General features: G+C 38.1%; 1 protein-coding gene across 7 annotated transcripts in view; it reads left to right on the forward strand.

Annotated features, from left to right (window-relative positions):
• EIF4G3 (eukaryotic translation initiation factor 4 gamma 3) overlaps positions 1–12019 on the forward strand; it is a 370577-nt gene that overhangs the window by 233673 nt on the left and 124885 nt on the right. For all 7 annotated transcript variants that reach the window (XM_060141188.1, XM_060141189.1, XM_060141184.1 and 4 more), the window contains one exon: positions 5307–6146. In XM_060141188.1, the coding sequence (XP_059997171.1) occupies positions 5307–6146 (840 nt within the window). The remainder of the gene's footprint in view (positions 1–5306; positions 6147–12019) is intronic.

The following is a 12019-nucleotide window of genomic DNA, read 5'->3' on the forward strand; positions in this document are numbered from 1 at the left end:
GACACAAGGTTCGCGCCCCAGTCCGGGAAGATTCCACATGCCGCGGAGCGGCTGGGCCGTGAGCCATGGCTGCTGAGCCTGCGCGTCCTGAGCCTGTGGTCCGCAACGGGAGAGGCTGCAGCGGTGAGAGGCCCGCGTACCGCAAAAAAAAAAAGCATTGGGAATTTGCACACAGTCAAAGTGGAGGTATTTAGTGGCATTGTTTTTTCACTGGATTGCAGGATGATAACACAAACTTCTAATGTGTGGTTTCAGTGTTTCCTTACGGCATGCAAAGATAATATGGTGTTCTTTCCCTTTAGTATTCAGGAGCCTAGTAGACTTGAACAGAGACAAGTCCTAAATTTTGTTTTATGAAATAGTTTTAAACCACAAGATAGGTAATAAATCCTAAACTGGCATGCTTCTAAAAGTTTGCAGTGTCAAATACTTCTTTCAGCAATGTTCAGAGTTAGAGACTCATAAACGCTTAAAGTTAAATTTTTTAATATTAAAGCCATTCACCATGCAGGAGTGCAGTTTGTAGGTATTGTGGAAGGCTACTTCCTACCACCAATAATCAAGCAATTTTGAGTCAAAATTCAGAATATTTTCAATCTGAGTGGAGAATTTTCAGGGTATTCCCTTCAAAATGTCATTACTTTTGCACAGTTATAATCCTTTTGCTAGTTAGAATTGTGCTAAACATACTAAATAATGACCATGCAGAGAGGCCTTAAAATATATCCTTTACGCTGACTTTCTCTAGCTGGGCTACAATACAAGGAATTCATAACATATCTTGTTGGTGATAGCTCTGACCTAAGATTTTTGGATTAGGTAGATACCTGCATCTTACCATATTTAGGCCTTGATTTGCAGAAGGTGGAATGTAGAATTCTTTGTTTCCTCTCAGTTTTTTATGCTTAGTGGAAATTTGAATAATAAAATCAACATTTCAAATTGATGTTTGATATAGATATGAGTGAATTGGAAAATGTTCGACATTACCTTGATGAAAAGAAAAACTTCTGTTTTAAGTATATTTCATAGAGCTTATTCCTTTTTGGAACTACTGCTGTCTTCCTCTAGTACCAGCTGTTCTCCAGAAAACTCAGTAGTTCTAATCTTCTGTTTCTAATTCTATCCATAGCTTGTCAATATATAGAATAGTTTTCAGAGTAGTTTTCTTTTTTAAATTAAATATATGTAATTCAAATAAAATTAGAAAGCGTTCATCATTTTTCAGAGAATTCTTTAACAGTTAAGAAAGTTTTAAAAAATTTCTTCTTAACTGTAGATTCATTTTGAAATTAAAGTAGGATACAAAAATGCACTGTTTTAAAAAATTGTTATATTACCCCCAGAAACAATAGATTCTGCATTCTGCAGTCAGATTGGTTTTTCTCTCTTGATGGAAATATCATTACGGAGGGTTTGTACTGGGATCCCACTTTAGCCCCAAAGTCTCCCACTAGCTTGATTCACCTAAATACTTCTTTTTCCATAACCCCCCCCCTTTTCCCCTCTGAATTGGAAGAATTTAGGATTTGAGATCATTTTTAGATTCTTGAATTGGAAGAATTTAGCATCTGAAATCATTTTTAGGTTCTAGTTATATGACCTTGGACCTGTGACTTAATTTCTAAAACCCTCAGTTTCCCCCTCTGTAAAATAGGAACGTAATAGTTTTTATCCCTTTGGTGATTGTAAGAATTAAAGGACACTATGTATATATGGTATTTGACCCATTTCCTGGTACATATTAAGTGCTTAATAAATGTTAGCTGCCATAATTAAGTGTCTGATTTTCTCAGTTTTTGATGTGAACAGCTGGAATAGTTACATGAAGACCAAGTTTCCAGACAAATATGCCATTTCCCATTTGTTTTGGTACTTGATAAAAACCCAAGGAAGACCTCAACTTGACTTGTAGAAAGACTGTTGAATGAATTAAAATCTTCAGTTGGTGTGATAGTCTAGAGACACAGCTTAAATGATTGTTTGATGTTTGAAAAAATGCATTCAGCTCAGCGTATTGAGGATATGGTATGTATAATTAAATACAAATAAAAGTTATTTGAGCCTTAGTCTTAGTGCGTTTTGAAGGCTCTTGATGTAGAGTAGGTATTCAACGAATGGTATTCTGTTGTAATTCAACCAGTTGTACCAGTGTAGCTCAACTGGGGCTCTTTTGGAATTTAGGACAGGACTATTCTCTGTCAAATGAGACTGTCCCTCAAACTGCAGGATGCTTACTTAGCATTCTTGGTCTCTCCCCATTAAATGATAGCAACACCGTTTCGGTCATGTGTGGCTCCTGACAACCAAAGGGCGCCCATTTAGGAGCTTGGTTCCACCACTCTATGAGAATAAAAGGGAGGAGTTTTTTCTTTCTTATAAATTTGACATTCATTATAGAAACTGTGGTTAAACAGAAAGAAAAATTATCTCTTATCTCATTATCCAGAGCCATTGTTAATAACCTGTAATTCTAGACTTCGCTATATGCATCTATGTTAGCATTCTGTATTTTTTTTGTTACCAGTAGGTTTATGCTCCACGTGCAATTTTTGTGCCCTGCTTTTTAGAAAAACATGTCTTTTATTATAAACAACTTTCTATATAATTAAATACTCTTTTAAAAACTTATTTCAAATGATTGCAGTAATTACCATTATATGCCCCGACCATTATTTCTTTAATAAGTCCCTCATTGTTAGACATTTAGTTTATTTTTCTATTATAATTTTAGTTTATAATATATTTAGTTTATCTTTCTATTATAAATATTGTTGCTTTAAATATTCTAGACCTGTCTTTTCTCTTCAGTGTTTATTTCCTTAGAAAAAATTCTTAAAGGTGAAATTCCTGCAAATTCCTAAAAATGGCCAAATGGTATAAACATTTTGAATGCAGTATATTAGATTTCAAACTATCATGGCTCTGACAAACATACTCTTAATAGTAAAAGTTCTTAGAGAAATAAAATCAGTGTTCTTTATTTAGATCTACTCTATTATACCTTTCAGCTTTCTGTAGTAAAAGTTTAATGAATTAATTAAAGGACTTATTTCAAAAAAAGGAGCTCTCAAAATAATGAAATTTTTTTGTTTCTAATTTTCTTTATTAATGTTAGCTATTTCTCAAGAGTATATAGAAGTTTCAGTCATAGGTCTGCTTTTGTTTGATATTTTTAGTATCAGAAATTTTATTTCCCAAAATTAATAATTGAATTGACATACTCTTATTAGATTGTTAATGTGAGATTTACTATTTTCTGCTGTTTAATTTAATTCATCTAGGTTTCATTCAGTGGTCATAAAGGGTAATATCCTTTTTTTAAAAATTTATTTATTTATTTATTTATTGGCTTCATTGTGTCTTCGTTGCTGAGCGCGGGCTTTCTCTAGTTGCGGCGAGAGGGGGCTACTCTTCATTGCGGTGCGTGGGCTTCTCATTGCGGTGGCTTCTCTTGTTGCGGAGCACGGGCTCTAGGTGCACAGGCTTCAGTAGTTGCAGTACGCGGGCTCAGTAGTTGTGGCACGCAGGCCCTAGAGTGGGTGGGCTTCAGTAGTTGCGGCGTGTGGTCTCAGTAGTTGTGGCGCACGGAGTTAGTTGCTCTGCGGCATATGGGATCTTCCCGGTCCAGGGATCGAACTCGTTTCCACTGCATTGACAGGCAGATTCTTAACCGCTGCGTCACCAGGGAAGTCCCAAAGGGTAATACTCTGATGTACTTTTTAATAGTGGTATCTTATAATCTGGGTTACCCATGTAGCAGTTACTCTGGTTGAGTTGGAAAGTATTTTCATCAGAGATATTTTAATAAATACATATTTATTTTATATATATCACATATATGTAATAAATATAATAGATGTATTTCTTTGAATGTTTTTGTCTCTTGCCCTGGCAACTTAGTCTGAAATATTTGGCATTCAGAGCCTATTGATCTTATTTCTCCACTACAGTAAATAGGCAGAGTTAAAGAAACACTGGCCTCTAAGCCCATCAATTAAAGTGAATTTTAAGGCCAGTAGAAGTAGTTGCAGTGAATGAATTAGCCTTTAACAGCTTAATTTTACCATCTGTTTATCTGATCAACGAGCATATTTTCTTTGGCAGACTTACTTAACTAAAAGTTATTGTAAACACTCAACTTCACTTATGCATAAAGATTTCTGGCAGAGAAAGTAAAGTCCCTTTCAGTTTAGATTGTCTTTCAGCAGTGCTTAAAATTTTTGTTTGCATTTGATGAACATGCTCATGAGTAGCTGTTTTTCCACTGGAGCCTGTTTATTCCACTAAGGAAACACAAGGCTGTAAACCAGTCTAATCTCCTTTGGTTTCATCTTCCCAGGCATGAATCATGTATCAGTTTACCTGGAATTTTAAAATATAGAAATTTTCATGAGTTAGCTTTCCTTTCATTATTTCTGGTTTATTATGATTATCAGTTTATTAACCTTTATTATGATTATCAATTTATCTCTCTCACTCTTGCTGTCATTCTTTTTCTGTCTATATACAGATGCACATTTTCTGTATTATTTTAATATATATTGTTTATTTTTAATTGGACTTGATTATCTGAATATTAACGTTGGTTTCTCCTTAAAGAATTTTTCTTTTTACAACTGAAGATACAAGATAAATTTCCATTTTTATTCCTTAACATTATTTCTAGTTATATGCCTCTTTTAAGAAATGAAAGTTAATTTCTAAATGAATTTTTATGTTCAGGAACTTGATTTCACTGATAATAAACTTCATTGATAATAAATGACACCATGATAGTTTTTATTGAAACAGTTTTTTAATACAGGTAATACATGTTCTTTATAAAAATCCCCCAAATGCAGAAATATATAGAATAAAAAATAATATCTGTATCTAATAATTTAATCTCCAGTTATTTTCCCCTGAACTGTCCTGTCCTGTCTCTATAGTGTATCCTTGGTAGAAGAATTTTCTACAGATGAAGGCTTTCTCTACCTTAAAGAAAAGCCCCATTCCCATCCCGAGAATGTTTTAGTTACAGGTTTGATTAGATTTTCCCTTTGTGTTCTTGACATAGTCATTTGGTGAATTAATTCCTTCTCTTACTTCAAAATAAACTTTATATATGTATTGGAGGTTAAGTAATAGTGGAAAATAGAGAAGAAAATATGACAATGTTTTTGGAGTGGCAAAATAATATTTTGATCTGTCTTCTGCTGCCCATGTTTTAGAGTAAGAGATTAAAAGAATTACCCTAAAATAATACAATACAACCTCTGATCCAAAAATTATTCCTAAATGTCTTTCATTTTTTTCTTTCCCAGAAGAGAAGCCAAAACCAGATCCAGTGTTAAAGACTCCTTCCCCAGTCCTTAGGCTAGCCCTTAGTGGAGAGAAGAAAGAACAAGCAGGCCAGACATCTGAGGTTACTGCAGTAGAAGCCATACCAGAGCTTACTCTGCCTCCATCACCTACCACTATTTCTCCACTTGCTCGAAGTACAGTTGCTTCCCCCACCTCTGCTGCTCTTAGTAGCCAGCCAGTATTCACCACTGCTACTGATGACAGATGTGAACTCTCTTCCTCAAAAGAAGACACAATTCCTATACCCAGCCCCACATCTTGCACAGAAGCATCAGATCCTTCACCAACAGATGAAATTGATGATGATATATGCAAGAAATCTTGTAGTGTAGCACCTAATGATATTCCGCTGATTTCTAGTACTAACCTAATTAATGAAATGAATGGAGTTAGTGAAAAATTACCAGCCACGGAAAGCATTGTGGAAATAGTAAAACAGGAGGTGTTGCCATTGACTCTTGAATTGGAGATTCTGGAAAATCCCCCAGAAGAAATCAAAGTGGAGAGTGTTGCAACTCCTATCACCCCTTCCATAGTTCCCTCCTTTTCTCCGTCTCCTCCAACTCCTCCAGCTTCTCCTCCTCCCACACCAGTCATTGTTCCTGCTGCTGCCTCTAACGTTAGTACTGCTAGTGGTCCCACCGCAGTTCAGAGAGTCTTAGAAGAGGACGAGAGCGTAAGAACTTGCCTTAATGAAGATGCAAAAGAGATTCAGAACAAAATAGAGGTAGAAGCAGATGGGCAAACAGAAGAGATTATGGATTCTCAGAACTTAAGTTCAAGAAAGAGCCCAGTCCCAGGTAAGCTTTTCTGTTATTAATTATATTTTGCTTGTTGAACATGAAAAAGAAGCAGTGTTTGAGTTATTTTTTTTTTATTTTACTTTTTTTTTTTTTTTTTTTTGCGGTACGTGGGCCTCTCACTGTTGTGGCCTCTCCCGTTGCGGAGCACAGGCTCCGGACACACAGGCTCAGCGGCCGTGGCTTACGGGCCCAGCCACTCCACGGCATGTGGGATCTTCCCGGACCGGGGCACGAACCCGTGTCCCCTGCATCGGCAGGCGGACTCTCAACCACTGCGCCACCAGGGAAGCCCGAGTTATTTTTTAATTGGCTACTTTCCTTGACTTCCAGAAACATCAGATGAATGCTATAATTCCTAGTCTGATTTCTTCATTGGTGTGTTTATGTTTTAGTGCGTCCAGCAAAGAGTTACTCCATTGTCTAAAAATGCAAATGAAATTTCAAATAGACAAAATGCCTCCAAGATATATGTCACCATACACTTGTTTTTTGTTTTTGCCTCCTTCATATGAATCGTTTCCTCCGTGGTTAATTTCGTTGCTTTGGGGCTGGAAACCAGCATGGTCTATAGTCTATAGTTCCTAATACTGTCTTCTCGGAATTTTAAAGCCTAATCAATCCTAAACTTAAAAGAATTCCTCTATGCAAGACCTATTCTTTAATCTTGGGTTAAGGAAAATAGCAATCAGAATGTCAAAGGTTTATAACTAGTTCTGAAAAATAAAAGTACCCTCTCTGATTAACTCGCAGATAGGTTTAATGCTCTTCCGCTTTTTCTTTTTAAAGTTTCATTTTTCCTGAAATATTAATTTTATCATTATTACTTTATCATTAATATTGTCAAAGTATTATATTCTTCTGAATTCAAAATTATTTTTTTAATGTAGCATCACCTGGAATCTTGGATCTAACCATTAGGTTTTTATAATATTAATCAAAAGTTATCTGAGGCTTATCAACTATTCTTACGTCAGTAGTCCATAAGAATATGGCTTTTAACAAGTCAGCATAGGGCTTCCCTGGTGGCGCAGTGGTTGAGAGTCCGCCTGCCGATGCAGGAGACACGGGTTCATGCCCCGGTCCGGGAAGATCCCACATGCCGCGAAGCGGCTGGGCCCGTGAGCCATGGCCGCTGAGCCTGCGCGTCCTGAGCCTGTGCTCCGCAACGGGAGAGGCCGCAGCGGTGAGAGGCCCATGTACTGAAAAAAAAAAAAAAAAAACAAGTCAGCATAGCCCATCTTCTGAAACATTGCCCTACACTGTATCATTTGCTCTCTGTGTACCTGTCAAGTTGAGTTATACAATTTGACAAATGACTGCTCCCCCAGCAGTTGATCTAGATATGTACTGGAGATGTTTTAGTCACCCACATCCCCAATATTTATTGCCTACTGTGACCTGTCTAATTGAGAAACTTGGCAAATCAAAAAACCTGATCTCTACCTTTAAGATGTGGTTTTCCCACCCAGCTCAGTTCTCGAGGTAATTTCCTCATGAAGGTCTCTGAGAGGTGTCTGGTTCTTTGGAACTGTAGAACACCTAGTTCCACCAGTAAACCAGAGCAGAAAAGCAAACAATGCCAGGCAGTTGGGACTGGGAGAAATTTATCATAAATATTTATAAATCGCCTGTTTCCTCAATAGACTGACCTCTGTAAGCATCAGTATGCTCCAGAAGCATAGTGCCTTCACTGTTAGGAACTTCCTCCTTGGTGGGGTGATGACCTGGGGCTTTTTTGTAACTCTTTGAAAAAACAATCTTACTTTTGGTGTGGCTGTAGGTGAATGCCCCTCCAAAGAACGCTTGTTTGATGGAGAATAGTAATTCGTTTGACCCTTCCTTTTTTCCCTTCATTTACCTGCCTGTGAGTCGTCATTCAACAGTTAGTGATGTGGTAGTTCCCAAAATAGGAGAAGCTATTGAAGAAAAATGTTTTGAAAAAAACATCCAAACAAGTAATAGAAAGAATAGCAGGCATAGGGAATACAGTCAAAGATACAGACCATATCTCAGAACTGAAATCAGTATAAAGCAAAGAGTTCTGCACTGAAATCCCACTTCTACTCATCCCTGACATTCATTCATTCTTTTAAGCAGTTTGTCACTTAGGTGGCCTGATATTGCAAGACAGCTCCCAGGGATAAATGGACAAACAGAATTTGGGGTTAAGTTGTCTTCATACCATGGTACATTTTTTTCGAAATGCAAATACTCTTGGAGTTAGTAATATAAGTCACCAGCACCTTAGTAAAAGAATATAGATTATTCAGCAGTAAACCAGAAGATAGCTAAAAGAAAGAACTGTCTTTTGCCATGATTAGGGATGAGGTAGAGGTTAGTGATGTCAGGAAGGAAAGTGTCTTGGCATTTTTCTAGTTTCATGATTTTTTTAACCTATGAATATGTTTTAAAGGAACTAGAAGTTCTGTAACTTCCCTTTAAATCTTATACTCTTCAAAATTCAAAGTAAATGAACCTCAAGAACCCATGCACCTCTAGCATTTTTTAAATTGTAAGCCTTACCAGAAACATTCCTAGCCCTCTGATTTCAGTGTTAATATTTTTTAATGTTATTGCTACAAAAGTTAACTATGAAAATTAACTCATCATCATTCTTTTAGATAATATCGACCTGAAATTGTCATATGCTTAATGACTCCCATCTTTTTTGCACTTATTTAGCGTACCTTGTTTACTTTGAGAGGATATTAAAAACAGTTTGGTTTGGATATCAGTCTTTTGTTGTTGACTTTTGAGAATAGTTCTTACTGTCTCTGCCTGAGGATGAAACACTTTAAAGCTGGCTTCAGAAGCCATTTGCTTTTCACAGGTGTGATGCATAGAAATAGGCAGTAGTTTGTATAGAGGTACTTGTTTAAAGCAGTAAAGTCAGACTTAGGGTGTATGATCCCTTCTCTTACTTCTGCTAGAAAACATTTTCTTGCCACTATTCTAGATCATATTCCTGACTGGAGCAAATTGCAGCAATTCTGGATGCTTAGGGGTTGAAGGGCAAACCCTATAAAACGAGAATTGTGTCTTCAGGGTACTCTGAAAAGCCTCAGAGATGGGCCAGACTTTTGATTCATATGATCACTTCAATAATTAAATGTGCAAAAATCTGTATTAATTGATTTCTTTTTAAAAATATTTATTTATTTTGGGCTGCGTTGGGTCTTAGTTGCGGCATGCGGGATCTTTTGTTGCAGCGCACGGGCTTCTCTGTCTCTAGTTGTGGCACGTGGGCTCTCTCATTGAGGTGCGTGGGCTTAGTTGCCCTGTGGCATGTGGGATCTTAGTTCCCCGACCAGGGATCTAACCCACGTCCCCTGCATTGGAAGGCGGTTTCTTTACCACTGGACCATCAGGGAAGTCCCTGTATTAATTGATTTCTTGAAGTCCTAGGAATTTTTATTATGGTTTCATTATACTTGGTGGGGAAGAAGAGAGAATTTCAGAACTTGTGGAAAAACGTTCCCTGCTCAGCATTCAGGAATTCATTTTGTGCAATTTCATGGGTGTATATACTGTGTGACATGCATGCTGTGTAACGTGAACTTTTCCACTTTTAAAAATAATAGTGGGCTTCCCTGGTGGCGCGGTGGTTGAGAGTCCGCCTGCCGATGCAGGGGACACGGGTTCGTGCCCTGGTCTGGGAAGATCCCACATGCCGCGGAGGGGCTGGGCCCGTGAGCCATGGCCGCTGAGCCTGTGCATCCGGAGCCTGTGCTCCGCAACGGGAGAGGCCACAGCAGTGAGAGGCCCGCATACTGCAAAAAAAAAAAAAAGTGATTTTTTCTTTATCTTTTACGTTCATTATCTGTTTTGATATATAAACTATTATTTGAAATTCTTCTGGCAGAGGGAGGTTTCTAATCTTTCTGTTTGTCTTCTCTGGCTTGGCTCATGGCTTCTTTGTATATTTTATAAATTTGTTTTATGAACTTATCTTCAGCTAAACTTTCCCGGATGTGGATTGAGGGCAGCTCCTCTCAAAGCATGTCTTAGGCAAAACATTAGCTGGAACTTAATCTGAGTTTAATGTCCTAAACGAACTCTCTTACCGCACACAAAGTAAACGCATTCCCTGTGTATACTAATTTTCAGGATGACAGCAGGCTCTCTACACCTAGTTGAAACCAAACATCCTTCCTTGTCATCACTCTATGTTGGTTCACTGGTTTATTTTGGTCTGTGTACTGTTTTAGCTTCCTTTTCACTGAGACTGTCACTCTGTTAGGAGTCTCAGGGATTTTTATAAGAATCTCAGTTCCAAGTCCTTGCTTTTGTAGGGATCCAAGATCTTGTATGTCCCACGTGGATGTTCAGATGTAAACTCCTTGGTTGTAGAGACTGCAACAGCCTCCCATATCCCCAGTGTTTTAGTGGTAGCAGCAGCTGGCCTGGTTTGTGTGGCTTCCAAGTGTTTGCCTTATATTTCTTGTAGGATCAGCTAAGGTTGAAGGATGGTTTTCAGTTTCTGTAGGCTGCAAGATGAGACATTTATTTCTCAAATGGAGATATGATTGTATGTTTCAAGAGTTGTTAATAAAATTCTGATTCATACAGCCAGTCGAGTTGCTGTTATCGCTTTTTTTTATACAGGTTTTTATTAGCTATCCATTTTACACATACTAATATATATATGTCAATACCAATCTCCCAACGCATCCCACCACCACTGCCCTCCCTGCTTTCCCTCTTGGTGTCCATACGTTTGTTCTCTACATCTGTGTCTGTATTTCTGCCTTGCAGTCTGGTTCATCTGTACCATATTTCTAGGTTCCACATATACGTGTTAATATACAATATTTCTTTTTCTCTTTCTGACTTTCTTCAGAAAGAGAAGTAAGTTTACTTACTTACTGTCTGACTTACCTAGAAGTAACTCTTTCTGACTTACTTCTAGGTCCATCCACATCTCTACAAATGACCCAATTTCGTTCCTTTTTTATGGCTGAGTAATATTCCATTGTACATATGTGCCACATCTTCTTTATCCATTCGTCTGTCGATGGGCATTTAGGTTGCTTCCGTGACCTGGCTATTGTATATAGTGCTGCAATGAACATAGGGGTGCATGTGTCTTTTTGAATCATGCTTTTCTCAGGGTATATGTCCAGTAGTGGGATTGCTGGGTCATATGGTGATTCTATTTTTATGTTTTTGTTTTTGTTTTTTGCGGTACGTGGACCTCTCACTGTTGTGGCCTCTCCCGTTGCAGAGCACAGGCTCCAGACGCGCAGGCTCAGCGGCCATGGCTCACGGGCCCAGCCGCTCCGCGGCATGTGGGATCTTCCCGGACCGGGGCATGAACCCGTGTCCCCTGCATCGGCAGGTGGACTCTCAACCACTGCGCCACCAGGGAAGCCCTGGTGATTTTATTTTTAGTTTTTTAAGGAACCTCCATACTGTTCTCCATAGTGGCTATATCAATTTACATTCCCACATACAGTACAAGAGGGTTGGTTCCCTTTTCTCCACACCCTCTCCAGCATTTGTTTATAGATTTTCTGCTGATGCCCATTCTGACTGGTGTGAGGTGATAACCTCAGTGTAGTGTTGATTTGCATTTCTCTAATAATTAGTGATGTTGAGCAGCTTTTCATGTGCTTCTTGGCCATCTGTATGTCTTCTTTGGAGAAATGTCTATTTAGGTATTTTGCCCATTTTTGGATTGGGTTGTTTGTTTGTTTTTTTTTTTTTTGGTTGTTTGTTTTTTTTAATATTGAGCTGCATGAGCTGTTTATATATTTTGGAGATTAATCCTTTGTCAGTTGCTTCATTTGCAGATATTTTCTCCCATTCTGAGTGCTGTCTTTCCGTCTTGTTTGTAGTTTCCTTTGCTGTGCAAAAGCTTTGAAGTTTCA

Source organism: Lagenorhynchus albirostris, chromosome 2 (assembly GCF_949774975.1).
Source record: "Lagenorhynchus albirostris chromosome 2, mLagAlb1.1, whole genome shotgun sequence".
Taxonomy (NCBI): Eukaryota; Metazoa; Chordata; class Mammalia; order Artiodactyla; family Delphinidae; genus Lagenorhynchus; species Lagenorhynchus albirostris.